General features: G+C 40.0%; 2 protein-coding genes across 4 annotated transcripts in view; one reads left to right on the top strand and one right to left on the bottom strand.

Annotated features, from left to right (window-relative positions):
- CUL4B (cullin 4B) overlaps positions 1 to 24,367 on the bottom strand; it is a 50,838-nt gene that overhangs the window by 22,483 nt on the left and 3,988 nt on the right. The window contains exons 1-5 of one of the 3 annotated variants that reach the window (XM_082716262.1): positions 18,895 to 19,156; positions 13,478 to 14,020; positions 11,280 to 11,395; positions 994 to 1,097; positions 52 to 121 (exon numbers count right to left, since the gene is read on the bottom strand). In XM_082716262.1, the coding sequence (XP_082572388.1) occupies positions 52 to 121; positions 994 to 1,097; positions 11,280 to 11,395; positions 13,478 to 14,020; positions 18,895 to 18,955 (894 nt within the window). In that variant the 5' untranslated portion in view covers positions 18,956 to 19,156. Of the gene's footprint in view, positions 1 to 51; positions 122 to 993; positions 1,098 to 11,279; positions 11,396 to 13,477; positions 14,021 to 14,779; positions 15,003 to 18,894; positions 19,157 to 24,367 lie in introns of those variants that run through there. The other 2 variants (XM_082716264.1, XM_082716263.1) reach the window with 2 other exon arrangements.
- MCTS1 (MCTS1 re-initiation and release factor) overlaps positions 14,029 to 24,367 on the top strand; it is a 45,210-nt gene continuing 34,871 nt past the window's right edge. Inside the window, exon 1 of the mRNA XM_082716283.1 lies at positions 14,029 to 14,275. The gene's annotated coding sequence lies outside the window, so the exon portion shown is untranslated. The remainder of the gene's footprint in view (positions 14,276 to 24,367) is intronic.

The raw sequence follows: 24,367 nt of genomic DNA, 5'->3' as shown, positions 1-24,367 counted from the left end.
ATTTATTTAACTACAATATTTAGCTGAAACATAATACTTTTTCCAGCTTACCATTTGTCTGCAATGGTTTTGCCAGCATCTATCAATTTTCTTTAGAAAAAGAACACTATCCAATGAATCCCTGAGACACGTCAAGGATATTTTTAAGTGCTTAGTACAAATAATATAAGAAATGTAAGAGCAGGGGCGCCTGGGTGGCTCAGTTGGTTAAAGTCTCTGCTTTCGGCTCAGGTCATGATCCCAGCGTCCTGGGATAGAGCCCCGCATCAGGCTCTCTGCTCAGCAGGGAGCCTGCTTCCCCCCCCCTCTCTCTGCCTGCCTCTCTGCCTACTTGTGATCTCTGTCAAATAAATAAATAAAATCTTTTAAAAAAAAGAAAAAGAAATGTAAGAGCATATTTGTCTTAAATAGGGAGCATCACACACTAAATAAAAATAGGCATGCCTGGGTGGCTCAGTCAGTTAGGTGCCTGCCTTCAGCCCAGATCATGATCCCAGGGTTCTAGGATCAAGTCACTTATGGGGCTCCTTGCTCAGCGGGGAGCCTGCTTCTCCCCCTGCCTGTGCTCACTCCCTCTTGCAAACAGATAAAATCTTAAAAAAAAATCTAAATAGCACTTACAGAACAAAATGCTATTCCTTAAACTGTAAAAAAGTTTCAGGTTCCACTAAATACATTTTAGAGTAAGTCTTACACATAAGAGAGCATTATGTTGGTTACGATTTCCCTTAGATTATTTTTCCTTAAATGGAAATTTGTCTGGACAAAAAGGGTAAAGACATAAGGACATCTTATTTGCACTAACATCACAATGCAGACTTGGAACTTAAAGTTGAAAAGTCAACAACTCTTTTCTTATTTCTCCAGAACTGTAAGGAACAGTAACAAATCTACAAAACACAGGCAACTGCATTTCAAGTTGGGTTAAATAGTGAGGGATGAGAAAGGAGGAAACTGATAAAAATATAGTATTTTTGGTTTTTAAAAGGATATTCTCTGAACTGGTGAATTTGTGCTTTGATGTGATCTTCACAAATCTGTCTCAGCTGTTTGTACAAGTTTGCAGAAATCTTGTAGGAACAGAGATTTTCTACAGCCTGCAAGATTAAACACATATATGTTTAAGGAGAAAATGGGGTTATTGATAATTTATATCAAATTCTTTAAATTGTTTTATTAAAAAGGGTATTTAACCATTTAAAACACAGTAAAGTAACAAAATATGAATGTGAGTGAACTTTTTCATAACCGATGTACCAAAAAAACCCAACTAATACATTTATTATGGCTGTTCAGGTTAAGGATGGACAGAATCAAGCCAAGTCCTACCCTGTGGAGACATTCAATTTATAACATGACTACACATCAATGCTGTCTTGTTCTTAAAAATGTTAATTGTTTTCATAAGCAGAATTCCATTCTGAGTTTAAAAAACAGTTTCACCAATGTTTATCCGATGGATTGGGCAGTCTGACTGCCACTGAGTTAAAACTTACACTTTGTTTGGTTTTCTTTGAACAATAGATTCTTGCTAGCAGTATTAGGAATATGATGTAAACACCAAGTATTTTTCTCTAATATTTCAGATTAGGAATGTTTAAATATAAAGGTTTGAGAATTTGTACAATTAAGTAAACATTAATTATACCAGAAATGACTATTTTTACTTCATTCTAATAGTTTAACTTGTCTTCTTTTATACCCAGATCCCAAAAGGACAAACTTCAGATTTCTTTTAGTTTCTTGTTACGTGTATCAAAGACTTTCAATTTTAAGACAACACGCATGGTAAAACTCTTTGGATGAACTCTGATACAATCTATAATTCCAACTAGTAATGACTTAAGTTTAACACCAGGATTCCTTCCTCACCACAACAAAAGGCAGAAAATCAATTAAAATTGACTCTAAGGGAGGATCCAAGTTCCGTAGGTTAGTGGGAATTTTATAAATACTTACCTACTAGGAAGTCACATTCCCAGCATGCAGGGCCAGTAAACAAATTAGCAAATGAAAAGAAAGCTTAAAGAAAACCACTTATATCATTGCAGGAAAGTCACTGCACCTCACCAGGAACAGCAGGCCAATTAGATCCAGTAGCTAAGGAGGAAGGAATAAGACCACTGATTCTCCTCTGGCCACTTTCCATGGGGTTAGGTTAGGCCCCAAGTTCCTAAAGGGTGGATTTATGCTTATTTCTGAGCCTTTCTGTTCACACTGGTTCTCTATGGACTCTTCCCCTTCCTTCTTTAGTATTCTTCTCATTGTATCCAATGTTCCTTTTGAAGGACTCATTTTCTCAGCATTTCTCATTTCCCTGCTTAGATTCTGTCTTTGTACTTATCTCAACCACATTTCCCACTTCAGTACTTCTCCAGCTCCCTCTTCTCCCATTCTCTTCTGCTGTGTTTCTCTTTATCTTCTCACACAAGATACCATATTCCTTTACTACTCAGCTAGGTTCCACCTCTTCCAATAAGCTCTGTTTAACTGCCTCACCTGGCACTATCACCAATCATAACACATTGACTTGTCACCAAGTCAATACTGTATCTTTTTTTAAAAGATTTTATTTATTTGTCAGAGAGAGAAAGAGGGAGTGCACAAACAGGCAGTGGCAGGCAGAGGCAGAGAAGCAGGCTCCCTGCTGAGCAAGGAGCTGGATGAAGGATTCCCAGGACCCTGGGATCATGACCTGAGCTGAAGGCAGTGGCTTAACCAACTGAGCCACCCAGGCGTCCCAATACTGTATTTTATTTTAAATACTCTATTTGTGTATATCTCATCCCCCAATTCTCCTTAATGAGAAAAAGACCCTATGTGCTCGTTCATGTACCCACATATTCTTTTAATGCTTTTGGAGGCTTAAACCAGGCAATATGGTTAAATACCCGAAAAACTAATGTACTTACAACCAGCAATGTGTCCTACACATAGAAGAGGCTTATAGTGTAAGGAGAAAACTGATCAGAAAACACAGAATTACAAAACATTGTGTTAGGTGCTATGATGAGGGTAAGCATCGAGGCAAAGGCCCTAACCCAGTCTCTTTAGGACTGGAGCAAGTCAGGAAAGGTTTCCTGAGCAGAGGTAAAAAGGTAGAATCCCAAAGACCAGAGGAAAATGAAGATCTAGTGGGAATAATGACAAAGAGAGAATTAAGCTGAGCTTTATATGCAATCTCCTCCATGTTTAGTTAAGAGAGTTACTTAAGATGTTAGAGGCAAGAAAAGCAGGAATGGGAGCATCTAAGGTGAGTCTTGAAGGTCAAACTGGAACTGAACACTCTGCTTCTCTAGTTAGCACTGACTGCTTCTTAACATATATAGACCAGATCTAGTAATTTCCCTTCCTTAACAACCCTTCATTAAGCTCCTCAAATACTATTATGGAGAAATTCCATAATAGGTATTAAAAAATACAAAGGACTGGGGCACCTGACTGGCTCAGTCAGTGGAGCATGCGATCTTGATCCTGGGATTGTGGTTCAAGCCATGTGCTGAGTATTGTGATTACTCAAAAAAAAAGAATTCTTAAAAAAAATCTTTTAAGAAGTATAAAGGACTGAACCATGTGCTGCATGGTCTAATATCATTTATGTAAAAAAGACAAAATAATAAAAACGCACAGTTATTTACACCACTGAAAAAGATACTCCCCAAACTAATGTTTGTGGATAGAGGAACTAGCTGGGGGGAGGTCGGTAGAAAACAGGGTGGAAGTGAAACTTTTCACTACATGCTCTGTAATACTTTATGGGTTTTGAACCAGATGAATACATTAAATACTCAAAAAACTTAAATATTCACCTCACCCAATAAACCTTTTCTATCTTCCCCACCACCACAGTTTTCAGCATGGCATTCAAGGCTCATTGTTACCATTTTAGTAGTCTCATGTCTGTTTATAATCTTCCATACACACCATGATCTAAAAACTCTGCTTTACTTACTTTTTAAAGCAATATTTGTTTGAAGCAGTCATGTGTGCCTAAAACAGGGGCTTCCAAAAATTTTTGACAAGCCACAACAAGAAGTACATTTTATGTCACAATCTATTGTACGTAAAAAAAATTTATGTAACTGAAACAAAATCTTCATGAGACTACGCTTATCGTTACTATGTGCGAAGATCTCCGATTATTTTCTATTTGGCCTTTTAAAAAAATGCTGGTTATTAGGGTGCCTTGGTGGCTCAGTTGGTTTAGCGTGTGCCTTTGGCTTGGGTCATGATTCCAGGATCCTGAGATAGAGCCCCACATCCTGCTCCCTGCTCAGTGGGGAGCCTAATTCTCCCTTCCTCTCTGTAGCTCCCCCTGCTTGTGTGCTCTGTCAAATAAATAAAATCTCTTTAAAAATAACAAAAAAATGCTGGTCACAAACTACTAATTTCATGAACCTACTAGAATATAATAAGCACCTCAGGGTCAGGCCTAAGTGATCTCTATATTCCCATGGCATCCACCCAGCTTTGCACACAGGAAGCAGTAACTGACTCAACAAGGACTGTTTACTAAGTAAGTACTCTGTACCCTGTTAGGTGCTAGGACAGAAACAAGACTAGGAAGGTGTTGAATCATTACTTAAAGTTTGGGATAAGCTCTATTTTATTCCAGATCTTTAAAATGCACTATTAGTATCAACTATTTTGTATCTCACTTCACATGCAACTATTTGTATCAAACAGACTCTACATAGTTTCATAAGTCTCTTAAATAAAACTTTCTTTTTACTCAAACTTCCAATCATTACTGGTAAAATACTAAGCCTTGAACCCTTCTTGAAGGTAATCAGATATAAAATAGAAACATTCTAGCAAGTTTCTAACCTTTATTCCTCTAAATCCCAGCCCCTATCCGCCAAAATCCATAAATGTCACATCAAAAAACATGTCTGAAAAAAGAAACACATGTTTGTCTGATACAAACAAAACCACACACTCCAAAGAAATGTAAACATGTAGCAAATGAAATGTAAAACTATAGTTCCTGAAATTTGATGCTTTGGGGAATATAGGATTTAAGAAACAGCAAAGGCACAAAAGATTGCATCTGGGACAAGGGAATGGAAATGAGGGTGAGCAGTATGGCTAGAATAAAAAATGAAGAGGATTAAAATAAGAATTAAAAAACACAAAGACTACAAACATAATTAAACATGGTTAAGGCAGGAAATCTAGAAACTTTTCTGACTTTATTAATAGACACCCAGAAAGATAAATTCTCATCGGGGTCCTGAACTCTGGTCACTGGCCTAATGGGTTGGGTCTTATTTTTCAAACTATATGTTTAAAGAAAGGAAAGCACACCATAAAGTTTCAAGAAATGATACGGCAATAAACTCTAAATTATCTTTTTACATTTAGTAAAAATGGTTGAAATAAGATACTTGAAAAATATCAGAAACTAAGAACTTGCAGCACTGAAGCCAGACATGAAATCTAATTTTTCTTTTTCTTTTTTTAAGATTTTATTTATTTGATAGAAGACACAGCAAGAGGGAACACAAGCAGGAAGAGTGGGAGAGGGAGAAGCAGGCCTCCTGCTGAGCAGGGAGGCCGATGTGGGGCTCGATACCAGGACCCTGGGAGATGTGGGGCTCAATACCAGGACCCTGGGATCACAGGACCCTGGGATCATGGACCGGAGCCGAAGTCAGACGCTTAACGACTGAGCCACCCAGGTGCCCCTCTAATTTTTCTTTTTACATCTAGTAACAGGGTTTAAGTTAGCTGAAAATTACCAAGGACTAAGAATTTGTAGTTGCATGCTTTAAATTGCAGGAATAATATTAAGTACTAACTCAATAGAGAGAAGCACTACAAAATGTAATAGACTAATCTTAAAAAAAAATCAAGATGGATAATAATTATGCAACCTTACATAGAACACAATTAGCTACTCATCAATACAGAATACAAAAGAGGCACCTAGGTGGCTCAGTTGGTTGAGTGTCTGTCTGCCTTTGGCTCTGGTTGTGGTCCCGGGGTCCTGGGATCCATCCCCATGTGGATTGGGCTCTCTGCTCAGCAGGGTGTCTGCTTTTCCCTCTGCCTCTCCCCACTGGCTTGTGTTATCACTTACTTTTTCTCTCAAGTAAACAAAAAACCTTTAAAAAGTATATAGAATACAAAAGCTACTCATCGCTGCTAAGAATCTAACAGGTCTTCTGTAACCTCTGACTGTTTAAACCACCAGATTTAAAAAAAAATAAAAAATAAACTACCAGATTTTACAATGGGTAATAACCTACGCTGAGATGGACACACTCCTTGCTTCCAGTCTTACGGTCATCTACTTGATAAATGAGGTATTAGCAGAAAAGTTCATTATTTAAGATTTATTTCACAAAAAGCTAACCAAACAAGAGTTCCCATTAATAATAAATAAAACTATTTCCATTAGAATTGAAATATGGACTAGGCTTGCCTTCAAAGAAAACAGCTAGACATTTACACTAAGAATAAATGTTATACTTTCATATATAAACAACCAGCCAGCTCCAAAAAAAGGTAGCTAATTTAAAAACACTACACAGCTACTTATATAAAGGCTGAGAACAAGAGGAAAATAATCCAATAGCCAAAATTCCAACTATTATAAGATACCACATGTAAAAAACAAGACATATTCTTAAGAAGTAAAGGATACTGTTCCTAGAGAGTTCCTCTCTTTTTCTATTATTTTTTTCAATTTGGCTAATGGCATCTACTGACACATATTTGGAATGTAATCTATTTATCGGCCAGCTGTTCTGACCCAGTGTGGATTTAGAATTTTAAAACATGTGTGGCTTTAGAGCTGTATAATAAAGTACAATCTTAAAATAAAGGTATCTTTTAAAAAGGCTCATTTATTATTATCATCATCACTGATGACACCAATAAGTAGCAGACATTACAATAAGTAGTTTTTGCAGCATTTTGTTTACAACTCAACAATCCCGCTACATAGGTAATGTTGGTCTTCCCATTTTACAAATGAGGAAAACAAGGCTTGGAGAAGTAACTTGCCCAAAGTTATCATGAGTACCAGATCTCTAATCTAAGGCAGCTCAACTCAAAAGTCAGTGCAGTTAACTATACTACCTGTAGTCAATCAGAAACAAGCAAACAAACCAAAAAAGTGCCCCCAAATCAAAACATTAATCACTGCCTTGTATTTTGGGATTTCAAGGTTGTCTAGGAAAGGTAATTTTTTAAACTCAAGTACAATTCTCATTTAAAATCACTTTTGGGGGCGCCTGGGTGGCTCAGTGGGCTAAGCCACTGCCTTCGGCTCGGGTCCTGATCTCAGGGTCCTGGGATCGAGCCCCGCATCGGGCTCTCTGCTCAGCGGGGAGCCTGCTTCCTCCTCTCTCTCTGCCTGCCTCTCTGCCTACTTGTGATCTCTCTCTGTCAAGTAAATAAATAAAATCTTTAAAAAAATAAATAAATAAAATAAAATCACTTTTGGAGCGCCTGGGTGGCTCAGTGGGTTAAAGCCTCTGCCTTCGGCTCAGGTCATGATCTCAGGGTCCTCGGATCGAGCCCCGCATCGGGCTTTCTGCTCAGCGGGGAGCCTGCTTCCCCCTCTCTCTCTACCTCTCTGCCTGCTCGTGATCTCTGTCAGTCAAATAAATAAATAAAATCTTTAAAAAATAAATAAATAAAATCACTTAACGGGGCACCTGGATGGCTCAATCATTAAGCGTCTGCCATCAGCTCAGGTCCTGATCCCAGGGTCCTGGATGGAACCCTGTGTTCCCTGCTCAGGATGGGCTCCCTGCTCTGCGGGGAATCTGCTTCTCCCTCTCCTACTCCCCCTGCTTGCGTTCCCTCTCTCGATGTCTGTCTCTGTGTCAAATAAATAAAATCTTCAAAAAAGACCATTTTTAAAAATAAAAATCATTGAAAAAATATCTTTCACTTTTCTTGCAAATGCACTCAGAACATGTTCTTTTCTTTTTTTAAGATTTTATTTATTTGACAGAGATCACAAGTAGGCAAAGAGGCACGCAGAGAGAGAGGAGAAAGCAGGCCTCCTGCGGAGCAGAGAGCCTGACGCAGGGCTCGATCCCAGGGCCCTGGGATCATGACCCAAGCCGAAGGCAGTTGCTTAACCCCCTGAGCCACCCAGGCACTCGACATGTTCTTTTCTATAAATTAAAAACTTAGGAAGGCAGTACAAGCAATCTGCACTAGGGACTTCTATGCTTGGGATTTAAAACAACGATTTTGCATGCACAGAAAAAAGTTCTTCATAGACATATGCCAAATAAGCATTTACTTCAGATATAAGGGAGGATGGGGGAATGAGGGGTTTGGTGAACTTTTCATTGGTATACTACATACTTCTATAGTTTCGATTTTAGGAGACTTAGGAGAATACTTTTTTTTTTTTTGGCCATTTCCCTCCCTCACCTACCCCCTCTTTAGGAGAGTACTTTTCATTTACATCTCAACCAGTCAAAATTCAACAAGCACCTGAAACCCAGATGGTATGAAAAAATTTTACTCCCTTATCTTTTTATCCCTTTTTGAACCTGAACTTCCAAAATAAACTTTCTGAGAATAATCCAGAGGAGCATTTATAAAGATTAAGGTCAAAAACAACAAAAGAGCTAGAAACAAATGCTTTTGAATTTATTACAGCAATAATAGTAAAATACTGTGAAAAGTACAGAGAGCAGAAAGAACGCTGATTTTAGGCTAAAGAAATGCAACTGAACAATAGCAGGTAATAATTCTGAAGTAGAAGAAAATGAAAAAAAAAAATGTAAGCTATGAACTCTTGAAACATAAAAGAATTGAAGAGAATCAATTTAGCAGAAAAACATTTTTGAACCCAAAAGCTCTAGGAAAATATTCAAGGTAAAGTAAATAGGGTTCAATAACAATCACAATCAATATGCTATAAACAGGGGGCACCTGGGTGGCTCAGTGGGTTAAAGCCTCTGCCTTCAGCTCAGGTCATGATCCCACAGTCCTGGGATCGAGCCCCGCATTGGGCTCTCTGCTCAGCAGAGAGCTTTCCCAAGCTCTTCCTGCTTCCTAAAGAAGTGATCCTTTAAAACAATATGCTATAAACATAAAACATAAAATAACATTATTGAAACTAAAGTTGCTGTATACCACCATACCCAAATAAACACCATATACACACACGTGAAGGAAAAAATTACTTTCTTTGAGGACAGTTTTTTCCCCTAAAGTGAACGGGTCTGCCTCTAACACTGCTCTACAGAGGTACTCAAAGTGCCACAGCATATTACTGAAGCAGCAAAGGAGGGGAAGTGCACTGGCTTGAAACCTGGGCATCTCAATGGGAGTCTGGGCACATTATTTAACTTCCCTGACACTCTGTTTCCTGATCAATAGAGGAATAATAACTGCTACCATGTCTACTTCACAGTTTCTATAATGCTTAAAAGATAATAAAAGATAAACCTGATTTGTAGAGGACCATCTGCACTATATGAAGAAACGCCACGGGACTACATGATCTCTTAAGGCCTTTCCAACTCTAATTCCGTAATTCTACTTTTATTACTATACAGCCCAGGAGCCACATATGCAATACACCAACACAGCCATCTAAGGTGGGCTTCTCCTTAATAGCTTAGTACAGCTACTACCTGACACATTGTGTTATAACGGTAATATTGTATGACATTATTAACTACGTGCTGGGCATCGTTCTGAGTGTTTCGCATGCACTGACTCATTCAGTTCTCACAGCAACAGAAACTGGTGATCTTAATTGACTTATTACAAGTGCAAAAGCCACACTGTGACTTATGAAAGAGCTTCACTAGTGATAACATCATCTTATATTTCTATAACATGGTGCCTCAAGGGGTTTCTCACATCTTAATTTGATTCTTAGAAGCAACCCCATGAGGTAGGTAGGACAAGTACTCTTTTCCCTGTTTTACAGAGGAGGAAACTGAAGGTAAGGGAGGTCTAGTTTCTCGCTCAAGATCAGAAGGGTAATAGCCACCAAAAGAAGATCCCAAATCTGTCTTCGGACTCCTAATCCAGGTTGGGTTTGCCCATTACCATACCACCTCTGCAACTGAAATGAATAGATAAAAACGACAAATTCTCATCAATCAAAACAACTTAATTTCTTAGAAGGTACTTATCAATAAGAAAAACACATAGTGCCTGGGTGGCACAGCCGGTTAAGCTTCTGACTCTTTGTTTTGGCTCAGGGTTATGATCTTGGGGACGACCCCAAGTCCTCACGACCCCACTCAGCAGAGTCTGCTTGAGATTCATTCTCCCTCTGCCCTCCCCCCTGCTCAATCGCATATACCCTCGCTCTCTAAAATAAATCAATCTTTAAAAAAAAAAAAAAGCACAAGCTATTGGTACTCCGAATTTTTTTTTATATGAAACTTCTTGTGCTACAATGGAAAGTAACTTCTTGAAGTGGTTGTGTCAAAAATACAGTAGGATGGGGTCCTTGGTTAGCTCAGTTAAGCGTCTGCCTTTGACTCAGGTCAAGATCTTAGGGTCCTGGGATCAAGCCCTGCACTGGACTCCCTGCTCAGCAGGGATCTGTTTCTCCCTCTCCCTCTGGTTCTCCCCCCAGCCCTGCTTGTTCATGTGCTCCCTAATAAAATCTTTAAAAAAATATATAGTAGGCAAAATATCATGGTAGTAAGCAGTCTAAATCAGTAATTGTTCTTAATAGTATATTTAAACTAAACAGTTCAAGTATAGACCCATTTGTTAAGCAAAAAAACAAACCTGAACCTCACTGGATTACAATCTGATGCCAGTTTTTGGCTAAGGACTGTCTTGTAGCCCAGAAAATAAAACAAACATAAAGAGCAAGAAAAAGAAACAGCAAAGGACTACTAATAAGAAGGAGGGAGGATAAAGTATACAGAGAATATCTGCATTTCTTGAGGTCTTTCCTATAGGCAAGTAACACCACTTAGCAAGAAGTAACCTAATGAAATGACATGTCACCAGAAATTATCTTTGGGATCCGGGCTGTAGGACTCCATTATAGGTAAAACCTTGATTATACCGAGGTACTCCTCACTGTAAATCCTAGTAAGGGTCTAAGATAAACCCAATATATACCAATATGACCGTACTCATAGTTTGTCAGAATGTCAGTATGTCAGAATATGTAGTCTGATTATAAAAGAGTGCACAAATTCATCAAGAAATTTTCATTAGAAGAAAACTGTAAGTCTATATAAAGACTCATTTAAAAGTAAAATCCATATACATACCACCTCAATTTATGCTGGCCAAATCTGGTTATCCATGTTAATACATACCTGATAGAGTTCTTCTAAATTGTACTTAATTGAAGTACTATTCTGGATCGCTTCCACTGCTTCTTTCAGTTTCTGCCATGTTTCATCCGTGTAGTTCTCTGGTAATTTGGGCTTATCTAGATAATATGTACAAGGCTGATATCAGAATATGTAGCATATAGTAAGGAAAGGATCCATTAAGGTAAAATAATAGTATTACTGCTTTTTAAGGGTAAATTGTGATTTTTATAATTATTACATCTAAATATTAAAGTAGCTACTGTATTTAGGCTTAGCAGAAAGAATAAAATTTGAAATGCCACAATACTGTTTATGTCATTTTGACTCACCTATTAGAATGAAAGGTGAGGGTTTTTTTTTTGCAATTGACTGTATTGCTTCAAAAAATAAAAATTCAAGAATCACAAATAAAAAATAACAATCTTGATCTTATTCCATCACATGTAAAACCTAAGTTAGTCAACATGAATTCAGCACCTGAGATTTAAAACACTGAATGTCTACTATGCACAAGGCACTTTACAAACATCTTAATCTCCCTAACAATGCTCTAAGGAAGGTATTATTTATCCCTATCTTGCAACCAAGAAAACTAAGACTCATTTAGTAAGGCTTGCCCAAGGTCATCAACAGCTAATGGCAAAACTAGGATTCTAATCCAAGTCTGCTTGACCCTCACATTTATGTACCATCCACAAACGGAGAGAAACATCTTCACCCAGGTTTTAATTTAAACTACATCTACGAGGAGAGTGAAATTTTAAAAAATCAGAACATCCAAATGACTCCAGAACCTATGTAGCATTTTCAGAATGGAAAAGACTCTCTTAACCCAGGCTTTAAACTTCATTGACCAGCAACGAGTATTTTTTTTTAATTAAAACATCCTAATACCTTAACGATATGTTTTTAGTTTAAGAGGGAAAGAAAAAACCCAAACAAAATCTCAGAGACCAGTATGCAAATGAAATTAGGATCATGGATCATCTCTTTAAAAATTATTGGCTATTAAATCGATACACTTTGAGTGGAACAGTGAACACGCTAGTCAATTACAATACACATTTACTTCAGAAAGGTCTAATTAAATCAGAAAGATGACAACACTTAAGAACCTGGGGATGGTAGAAGAGTGATAGGAAAAAAAGAGAAGGTTAAAAACAAACACTATAATCCTCGGCTTTAAACAAAATTAAGCATGTTTCTGATTTCCACACTAATGCTGAAAACACAAGCATTGAGAATCTAATTTTCTCAATACTAATATTTAGCCACAAGACACTTATCTGGTAAATATTACTTCAGTTCATTCATTTACTTCTCCATTTAATAAACATCATCTATTACCTACCAGTTAAGGATGCTGAAAAACTAAGTCAGAAAAACAGAAACAGTCAACAGAAAAAAGTAATTCAGCTCACTTACGCTTTAAAAACTGTTGATTTTCTATGCACCAATACATTCATAATACTCTAGATCACGTACCTCAAACATAAAATGAACAAATTTTCCTAAAAACTGCAGGTCAGTACTTTAAAACCCATTTTAGTGAAAAAAATAATAGATGTAGTAATTGTTCCTATCTTTAGACTAGTGTACACAGAGTTACTACTTCTGTGTACACAGTATTTTTCACTTCCAAACCTTACCTTTGAAAAGAAATGCAGAGATCATAAATGTTTTTCTCCAAATGCTTACACAATGAGTTTCAAGAATATAGTACCCAACATTATCAATCTAACTATAAATCATCATTGAGCATGAAAAGATCACCATTGCTACCTGCATTTCTAGGGACTAGAGAATGTGGCCTACCGAAGCATAAAATAAAAATCCCAGCAGTGCCTGGGCTCACTATGCACCTGAAATAAATAAACCTCTTTAGAATACAAATTTCTCACCTGTATAATCCAGATCAATCATATTGATTGTCAATGTTATAATAACAGATTAGATATAAGCTGAGCCAGATATCAAAATATTGCACAGAAACATTCGGTGTATGCTTCAGCACAAGAATACTAACCACCCCCGGAAAATGAACCCTCCACCCAAAAAAGGACCTCCCTCCACCTCATTGATTATGCATAAAACATTAGGCCACCTCTATACTGTTTAATATATTAACATAAATAGAGCACGTGACCGCTCAAGTGTCAAATCCTTAGTAGGTGATTATGGATTTTGGCCTTGGTTACCTTTAAAGTTCTTGATCACTAACTTCTTAGCTGAGCCAGGCTTGCTGTTAGCAAAGCTAGAAGTGGTGGCAGAAGATTTGGCTAGGCCGTTTGCGTGATGCACCGAAGCCACAGAAGAGATTAATATACTCTTATTTTTAAGTTGCTGCTGCTGAGATGTTGCAGCAGTTGGTGAAGATGAGGAGGAAGAAGAGGAGGATTCCTCAGCCATCTTCGCATCAAACCCTACAAACTCCAGGGTGTCTTCAAAACGCAGCTTCTTCTGTATCGGTACGTGGCTGGAAGTAGCCACTGAAACCCCCAGGCAGAAGGACGAGGTTGAAGGGGATGCCGAATCCCTGGGTTGTAAAGGAGGAGTGGAGGAAGAGGAAGAGGCGGAATCAAAGTCTTCTCTCTCGTTACTACTGTTACTGCCGCTACTGCTGCTGCTGTTTAACTTTCTCTTCTTGGCAGAGGTGGGCGGAGTGGTGCTGGTATTACCATCAGTGGCAGATCTGACCTCCTGAGCAGCAGCAGCAGCTGAGGGATTGGGGGAAGAAAAACCTGTTGGAAACATGAAAATAGCGGGGTCAACAGGCAGAGGAGCATCAAAAACCTACGTTTATATGCCTGCGTGCGTGTAGGAGAGAAGGTGGCAATGCTAGAGGGGGAAGGGAAGAAAGAGAGGAGAAACACAGAGGACGAGAAGGAAAGTGAAGGGGGGGCTACACCGGGGGAATGGGAGGGTTTGGGAAGGCGGATAGGCTGACACCAGGAGTGAGCAGAACGAGGGGGGAGAGCGAATGAGGAGGCAGACAGGTAAACGGCTGTGCCGTCCCCCTCCCCTGCTTTTCGGTCTCTCTCCCCCCTCTCTGCAGGAGCGACTCAGTGAGTCTGTGAGGCTGCAGCTCCTCCTCCTTTTCTCCCTCTCTCTGGGAGGGGAGATGCCGTGGTTGGGGGGAGGGGGAAGGGGGAGGGGGAGAGAACCAGGGCTTGTTATTGTCAATAGCACAAGAGGCTAAAGATGGCGCCACTTCCGGTCACGCGGCGGCGAAGGAGGGGCAGCGTCGGTCCTCCGAAGTGGGGGGTGGAGAGAAACACTGCGGGCGCCCGGGGGGCGGGGGAGCTGACTCCCGGGAAGGCGGCGGGAAAGCGGCAACTAAGGCGCCCAAGACACTCGTGCTCCTTCGCTCGCTCTCGCTGTCCTTCCTCCTCCCTCTTCCGCTCCCCTTCCCCGGCAGCACTGTCCTCCCCTGGCCCGCCGGTAACTCCCACCCCCTCCTTAACGGTCCCGCGGGGAGCTTCGCGCTGCAGCGCCCTTACCGGAAGTGACTGGGCAGACACTTTTCATAGCGCCCAGATCCCGAAGCCCCCAGGTCCGCAGGACTTGAGTGGGGGGGGTGGGGGAGGGAGAAAAGGGGGGGGGAAGAGAAGTGGAAAGGGAGGAGGGGGCGGGCTTTCGAGACACCTCCCGAGCTCCTGATTGGAGCTTTCTGAAGGCGAGGCGGGCCGGGTGGGGGGAAGGTGGCGGGAGAAGCAGCGGGAAGAAGCCTGAAGGGGAGGGAAGGTGGTGACGGCGAGGGGCGGGGTGAGCTAGCTGGGAAAAAAGAGGAGGAGGAAGAGAGGAAGGGAGGGAGTAAAAAGTTAGGGAACCGAGAATGGAAACTTTGAAAGAGATAAAGGAATAAGGAGGGGTTGTAAGGCAAGGGGAGTAACCCGAAATGGAGGAAAACATAATCATGGCATTATGCCTGGTGCTAAGCAGAAATGTCATGTTAAAATAGAAAAGAAAAAGATCTTAAGATACAAAGAAAATGAGTTTTTGCTTTGATTGAGCTATAAATTATGTCAAAGACTCCTCTGATCCAATATGAATAGGGCCTGAGTTTTGATACCTTTCTTAGCAATGTAGCTGCAAATCTTTTTACCTTCCCAACAGGAGCATTTTCTAAGATGGCTGGCCAGAGTTACGGGTGCATTCTAAGGCCCAAGAAACAGGAAGGTAACTAACACCTCCCCCCAACACACACACACAGACACACACACACTTCCCAGTACCAAGCCCAACCCTGATCTCCTCCGTCATCAATCCAGCAATTTACAGGGTAAACATAGCCTCTTTTACCAAATCTCAGTTCATACTGGAAGAACACATTTTAGGAGAATGACATTGGCAAAAATCAATGTGTTCTACCAATGTATTACACAAGCTCAAATTTCAAAATGGATAACTCATAAGAACAAACCTCTAAATTTGGTTAAGTTAGCAACAATAAACCTTGTAAATTTCCTGCCCTAAATTTAACCTGAGGGCATGAGGGGGGCAGCACAATGTCAAATAAAACTAGATCTGCCAACCTGTTGGTCATTCTAACTGCAGAAACATTAAACAGGCATATACTGAAAGAGTTTATGTCACACACTATACCCAGGTCCCTGCCATTGGGAAGACAGTAAGGGAAGACAGTTTCAAAACTAATTTCTGTAACAGTTCTATAACAGATGTACAAAGTGCTCTGGAAACAGATGAATCAAGAGATTTGGAGGAATTATTGAATAGTCAGTTTCACACAGGAATTGTTTATGCTGGGTCCCAAAGTGGGAATTGCCAAAAAGACAAGAGGGGAGAATGTGAAAGGCATTCTGGGCAGTGGAAATGGGCAAAGCAGGGAGTTGTGAAATGGTCTGGCCTGTTCATGGAAATACCGAAAGCGCAGCGAAGCTAGAAAGTAAGATGTCTGGTTGGAAGTAAGGAAAATGAGGCTCAAGAGTGCCTGGGTAGAGGCCAGAGCAGGTTGCCCAAAATGTAACATAGTGGCATATTGATTATTTTGAATAGAAGCTACTTAGGAAGCAACTGGTGCAAGGACAGGAAGACCCCCTGCTGTCCCACTGAAATTAAGAAACAAATTCCCCATAAGAAAAATATCCTCCCTGTACTATGATATAAAAAAAAAATCCTTATCACCAGAGACAGAGACTTTAATGCTGAGAAAGCTGCAAAAATATTTTTCTAATTTACCTCAGTCTAAATTCTGCTTAGACTTCCCTACTAATTAAAGCTCTCAAACACCTGTTTTCTTTATCCTGTCAATTCCTCACAAATTCGTTGTCTCATTGTCTATAATATATAGCAACTGCCTGTGTTAGTCATTTCTTGAGGTCTCAATTTTATAATTAGGCCTCTGTGGCCACATAATAAAACTTTGGTTTTTTTCCTCCTATTAATCTATCTCATGTAAATTCAATTCTTAATCCAGATGGGAGACCTTGAAGGGTAGAGGAAGAATGTTTCCTTTCCTCCTCTGGCATACAAAGCCAAAAGTCTGGTCTACCCTGTACCCTAGGATAGATAGCAAGGAGAGGAGGGAACAGGCCGGGCTAGTAAAAGCAGGGGAGTAACAGGATGGTGGGTGGTGTAAAAGCAGTTTCTATTGTATAGTTTGTGATAGACACATCAGAAGTCTAAGAATAAATCCATTTTCTAGCTGTTTATACAAGCCCACTTTTTATTCATTTATTTTTAAAGTTTTAGGTCTTCAAAAGTCCTTGGTTAAAATGTAAATCCTCCTAGAGGCGCCTGGGTGGCTCAGTGGGTTGAGCCTCTGCCTTCAGCTCAAGTCATAATCTCAGGGCCTTGGGATTATGATCTCAGGACCCTGGGATTATGACCTCAGGACCCTGGGATTGAGCCCCAAGTGGAGCTCTCTGATCAGCGGGGAGCCTGCTCCCCCTCCCCTGTCTGCCCTCTCTGCCTGCTTGTGATCTCTGTCTGTCAAATAAATAAATAAAATCTTTAAAAAAATACAAATTCTCCTAGAAAGAGGTACCACCTTGAGCCACTATCAGCTTTGTGCTGTTTGGTGACAACTGGCTGAGAGCAAGGCTCTGATGGACTTAAGCCCTGGGGCCACAGAGAACTGTTTTAGACACTGAAAAAGGGGGAAGATGGACTACTATGTTTTGAATATACCATTTTGTTCTTGCTGCCTAAAATGAGACTGTAACTCTTATCCTAAAACATTAAACTCTCCTTTATGGTGTCTCATATTTCACATGATGCTAAATAACTGTAAATGCAGAGTAGATACTTATTGAATTGAATATGTCTTTGAACGAGACTCAAAATAATGCCATGTCTTTACAGGGGAGGATTAACTGGCTAATTTTCCAGATTTAATGAACAGGGTTGTTCTAATTTGTATAGTTATACTCCTTGGAAGGGTGTATGGCTGGGCTTGCTGATAATGGCTCAAACTGATACTTTTTCTAGAAGGATTGGCAATTTAACCAAAGACTTCTCAAGACTAAAAAAAATAAGGCCTGTTCTAATTCATGTAATGATATTTCTTAAAGGGTATATAAAAGTACTAGATATTTTTAAAATTACAAATATTACTATAGCTCAAAGGGAATGGACAAACAGAAAACTGCTTTTGCCATTCAAAGATAAACTTTCATACTAACATAAAGTATAGTTGAGAATTAATATTCAATTACATTCTAATAATAATAATATCTCCCAATCCAACATGATTATCAAAGGCCTTCAGTCTTCCAAGTTATATGTTGTCTCTAAAAGCACAGATCCTTGGCTCTTAAGTGCTAGCTCACTTTGAATGACCTGGTAGTCTAACTTACTATTTAAGTTTTCCATGAAATATCCTTAAATGAGTTTTGTGGAAAAAATATTTTTCTTTTTTATCTTGGCAACTAATAATAATCTTCTTTTGATATCCTAACAACCTTACTTTATTTTGTGACAGGTCACAAAATATTTAGCATGTCTTACATATTTAGCATGTCTTAATATGGATATGTAATTTTAATAATTTTTAAATTTAACATTTAGATTTTGTGACACAAACCAACTTAGATATGACTATATGATGTGTGAGAGCCAGACCTTTGTGCCTTCTTGGACCCTTGGACCAATTTAAAAAGAAGAAAAACCTTCCATGTTTCTTTGTAAAACACCTTGTAAATCAAGAATAAAATAATTGGGCTAATTAAAACAGAAGCATATATATTCTATACACCTAAACATTTGCCAACCAATGTCAAACAAATTCTCAACATTAAAATACATTTCTCAAAGTTGAGCTCACTGAAACCACAATAATCAAGAGATGCTATGTAGGACACCATACAATTATGGCCATTATCAGACTAAACCAGATTGGGCACTTAACACATATTCCATATATAGAAACTTTCATCTTGTGAGTTCAACTCATACCTTAGAAACATTAATTAAACTTTACAGTGCTGCCAGATGAAGTATAGTTATTATTGGTATTCTTTTAATAAAGCAAATAAAATATGTAGCTATTTATAAAAGTAAATATACACATACAGGAAGAAATACAAAGACAGGACTAATTTTTCTTATCTCCATTCCCCTATTTCAACAGTTATGTCTCTAAAAAGAATTTGACCTGTTTCCTTCTTTTGATCACGGGGATTCCCCGAGGTGTTTGATTCTGAGTCTTCAGACATCTCGGAGCAGGGGCTTGTCAATGGACACAGAAGCCTTGCTATCCACAGATGGGATTTTCCTTAGAAGTAGGAGACACTGCTTGCTTAGAATACTAAAAATGTTTCTCCAGCAAGCATTGTTTAGGGATGTGTCTAGAAAACACAGCTGGTGGGTGAAAGGTAGTCCATGCTCCCTATCTGTCTTTCTGAAGGACCATCTCTGAAGCAGGGAAAGACAGGAAAGGCAAAGCAAGCTGGGGTGAGGGAGCCAATGTGACGTCATAATGAGGGCTTTGTGATGCTATCAACAGCAAGGGATGGCTATGGGATGACTGAGGTCAGAGCTTAAGCAAAGATGATCCAGCTACACAAGGTGAATTCACCTTTTGCCCATCATAGAGTTTATTTTTTTTTTAGATTTTATTTATTTATTTGACAGACAGAGAACACGAGTAGACAGAGGCAGGCAGATAGAGAGGAAGGGAAGCAGGCCCCCTGCTGAGCAGAGAGCCCGATGTGGGACTCGATCCCAGGACCCTGAGATCATGACCCGAGCTGAAGGCAGCGGCTTAACCCACTGAGCCACCCAGGCGCCCCAACCCATCATAGAGTTTAAAGCAAGGAGCTTGATAACAAATGCTAAACCCATGGTGCTAAGTACAATGTAAATAAATGACACAGATGTCATATTTTTAACAAAATCATTTATCCTCTACATAAAATATCAACTGATGACTTACTGACTTGGGTACATCAAACATTTGAAGACTTAGCCCCTTAGTTCAGAGACTTTACCTACAGTCATAACTGTGAACCATCTGGAAAGCAGATTTAAGGACTAACAGTTAGGGCCAGGCAGTTTTCCTTGGGGTTTGGGGTGGAAGACTAGATCAGCCACAGATTACTTCCTTTGGTGCTGCCTAGCACTTGCTTATTGTGGAGTAGCTGGGCCTATTTTTAACCTTCCCTTCACTTTATCAATGACTCTCACAGTCCTTCCCACCATGCTTTAAGATTTGATCTTACAGGGTGCCTGGGTGGCTCAGTTGGTTAAAGCCTCTGCCTTCGGCTCAGGTCATGATCCCAGGGTTCTGGGATTGAGCCCCACATCAGGCTCTCTGCTCAGCAGGGAGACTGCTTCCTCCTCTCTCTCTGCCTGCCTCTCTGCCTACTTGTGATCTCTGTCTGCCAAATAAATAAATAAAATCTTAAAAAAAAAAAAAGATTTGATCTTCCAATGGCATTTTGCTTTTCTTTTTCGCAAGAGCAAGGCCATTTTAGGCTTAAATCAGTAGTTCCCAGCTCCTCTGAGTAAGGGCCTCAACTATCACTATTTCTTTTTTAAAAAGATTTTATTTATTTATTAGACAGAGAGAGATACAGTGAGAGAGGGAACACAAGTAAGGGGAGGGTGAGAGGGAGAAGCAGGCTTCCTGCCAAGCAGGGAGCCTGATGTGGGGCTCCATCCAGGACCCTGGGATCATGACCAGACTGAAGGCAGGCACTTGACAGCTGAGCTGCCTAGGCACCCCTCGATTATCATTATTTCTAAGAAGTTCTCAGGGTGAACAATATACCTCCAAGACTGAGACCCTAGCCGTAGGTGAACTAAGCACCCTCATGATTTGAATGAGGCTGATAAGCCTATGTACCCTTTAATGCCTGAAATTTCACAATTATTTATTCATTCCTTTTGATAAAAATAGTCTCCTCCTCCCAGACTCCTTTTTTTTGAAATACAGATTAGTCAGGGAGGCTCAGTTCCTGACCCTTTAAGGTGAATGCTCCTTAAACAAAGGATAATACAAAAGTCCTAAGTGCCTGGAGGTAAACAGAACTTGGATTAGGCCTTACGATGGGGGTTGTGGGGGGTAAAGTTACCATCAAGGGAGGTAAGATTTCTGAGAGTACATTTTGCTCACCTCACAGTATTGCCTGGGGCCAGTCCTGCTTTGTGATGACTGCATATTTAAGATCTAGTCAAGTTTATCTCAGCTGCCAAAAGCTTATTCAAAGAAATTTAAATATTTTTTATAAGCAAAACAAAGACCAGACATTGGGAATGTAGATTTGATACTATCTATAAATGCCCAACTCTTAATTATTCACCATATGGATGTTTCTATTGCCAAGTGCTCTGTTTTTCCTGATTCCATTAAATGTCCTTTATTCCCACCAATAGCATTATTTTTCTTGCCAATTCATTTGGTCATTCAACAAAAATGTATTGAGCAACTACTCTGGGCAAGGCATGGTGCTAGATGTCATAAGGGAATACAGAACTAATACAAAATTCCATTTGTGGTTGATTTTACAGTTTTTCAAAGCACTTTCACACACAATCTTATTTTATCCTCATAACCACACTGAGATAGGTCAGGTGCCATCCCCATTTTACAGAGAGAAACAGGCTCAGGGAAGGAGGTTAAAATGACTTTCCAAAGACAAGAAGCATGCAGACTTAAACCAAACCCACTTTTTCTCCAAATCCAAATATGGTACTTCCCATAATTTCCAGTTTAGTAAGAAGACATGCCATAAAATTGTCTCAAGTAATAGTCAAGTTAGGAAAAGACATTCAGAGCCCCACTCACCAGGAGAGAAAAAAGAGGAGGAATAAAAAATTACTCCTTTACTGAGATGACCCAACATAGTGCCCAATAGGAGACCAAGATTGGATTCAGTTCAGGCAGGACCCAGCATCAAGCAATGCGCATTCAAGGAGACAGTAGCAATTTGCTTCTAGAGAATCATAATCAGTCCATTCTTTGGCTGGACGCTAAGCCAATGGCTAATCTTCACCAGAGGTAGAAACCAGCTCCCTCTATTAGCCAAATCCCGACAAACACTAACAGGCCTTGCCTGAGGACCCGTTATGACCCACACTCATTGAGTATACAAAGACAACCCTTGCCCTCAAACAGTTCTCAATTGGCCTAGTGGGTGAGGCAGAAAATTAGAGGACAGACTGATAAAAGCTGCTACAGGAACACAGGAACACCTGCACAGCCTAGGAAGGTGGGGTGGGGTAAAGTAAAAGTGGGGGTGGGGAGTTATAAAATTGCTTCCAGAGAAAATAATAGCTTCCAGAGAAAGTAATTCAATTTAAATCTGTGAGGGTAAGTGGGAATTAACCAGGCAAGAAGAATGGGGGGCGGGCAAGGGGCACAAAGAAGGAAAACAGGGTGCAGGTTTAAATCCTGAAGGTGAGGGGTGCCTTGGTGAGTCAGCGGGTTAAAGCCTCTGCCTTCGGCTCAGGTCATGATTTCAGGGTCCTGGGATCGAGCCCCACATCGGGCTCTCTGCTCAGCAGGGAGCCTGCTTCCTCCTCTCTCTTTGCCTGCCTCTCTGCCTACTTGTGAACTCTGTCAAATAAATAAACAAAATCTTAAAAAAAAGTTAAAAAAAAATGAATCCTGAAGATGAGAAAGACCAAGACATATGCAGGATCTGCAAGGAAACTAGTTCTCAGGGAATTGTCTTAACTGGAACCCATGGAGTGTTAAGGAGGGAAATCAAGGCACCATCCCAGTCTCAAACTGGTATAATAATGCTTAGGCCTCTTAGTACCAGGCCTTCCTCCTATCCCATACTTGCCATTGGAGCTGTGGCTACTGATGATAATTCTTGCTTTGAGCCACACTGGTTCAGGAGTTGGTTGGGGGGAAAGCGTGCATGGGGACAGATAAGCATGGGAAATAGGGTAATGAGAAAGAAATGAGATGCACATGTGACCACAATACTGGACAATGCTACCAGAATTCAGATGAACTAGAGCAGAATTTGAGAAAGGATAGTCAGTGGAATGAGCCCAGCCAGCTGCCTATTTGATAAAGAAAGTTTTATTGGAGGGGCTTCTGGGTGGCATAGTCTGTTTGGCATCTGACTCTTGGTATTAGCTCAGATCTGATCTCAGGGTCGCGAGACTGATCCCCGCATTGGGCTCTACGCTCAGCATGGAGTCTGCTTAAGTTTCTCTCCCTCTCCCTCTGCCCCTCACCACTTCACCCTTTCTCTCTCTCTCTCACTGAAATAATGAAATCTTTTTTTTAAATTAAGTTTTATTGGAATACTGTCATACTCATTCATCTACATATTTTTTGTGGCTGCTTTTGTGCTAAAACAACAGAGTTCAGTAGTTTGGACAGACCATAGGGCCAGCAAGAGCCTAAAATATTTCCTGTCCAGTCCTTTACAGAAAAAAGAAATGCTGACCTTTGCCCTCTAATATACTAAGTATATAATAGATATATGGAGACCGTATAGTGGTAGCACAACACCCTAAGGATTTTCTGTTCCTAGTCTGTACCACCTTTGATACAGACCTCAGAAAACAGCAAGAGAGTATTCTTTGATAGAATGACTAAATAAATTGGGGTATGTTCACACAATGAACTACTACACAACATTGAAAAACTAATTACAGGGGCACCTGGGTGGCTCAGTGGGTTGAAGCCTCTGCCTTCAGCTCAGGTCATGATCCCAGGGAACTGGGATCGAGCCCTGCATCAGGCTCTCTGCTAGGCGGGGAGCCTGCTTCCCTTCCTCTTTCTCTGCCTCTCTCTCTGCCTACTTGTGATCTCTCTGTCAAATAAATAAATAAAATCTTAAAAAAAATTAATTACAGCTATGTGCATAAATCACAAAAATAATTATATGAAAAAAGCAGTAATTACAGAATATATGCAGTTGATAACTTTTTGTAAAGCTCAAAAATAAGGGGTAGAAAATATGGTAAAACCACTAAAATATAGAAGGGAAAAAATAAACACAAAATCCAGGATAGGGGATTGCTCTGGGGTAAGCAAGGGGGAGAATTTAGGTAGATTCAAAAGCATTGGTAATATTCTAGTTCTTAGGTTGACGGTGGGTTCATGGGTGTTTGTTTTCTTATTATGCTCCATAAATTACATGTTACATATGTTCTTCTGTATGTATTAAAATTATATAATAACATTTTTTATTTTTATTATTATATTTTTTAAGTAGCCTCCACATGGGGCTTGAACTCATGACTGTGAGAGCGAGATCTGGGCTGAGATCAAGAGTCAGACATCTAGGGGCGCCTGGGTGGCTCAGTGGGTTAAGCCGCTGCCTTCGGCTCGGGTCATGATCTCAGGGTCCTGGGATCAAGTCCCGCATCGGACTCTCTGCTCAGCAGGGAGCCTGCTTCCCTTCCTCTCTCTCTACCTGCCTCTCCATCTACTTGTGATTTCTCTCTGTCAAATAAATAAATAAAATCTATAAAAAAAAAAAAAGAGTCAGACATCTAACCGACTGAGACCCAGGTGACCCATAATAAGTTTGTTTAAAGTGTAGACAGGCACCAAAATGCCTGTCTGGCGTAATCGGTAGAGCATGCGACTCTGTGAGTTCAAGCCTCATGTTGGGCATAGAGATTTTTTTTTTTAAGATTTTTAAAATTTATTTGGG

Source organism: Mustela nivalis (genome assembly GCF_964662115.1).
Source record: "Mustela nivalis genome assembly, chromosome: X".
Taxonomy (NCBI): Eukaryota; Metazoa; Chordata; class Mammalia; order Carnivora; family Mustelidae; genus Mustela; species Mustela nivalis.
Note: the sequence above shows the minus strand (reverse complement) of the source record. Positions and strands in the feature narration are given on the sequence as shown.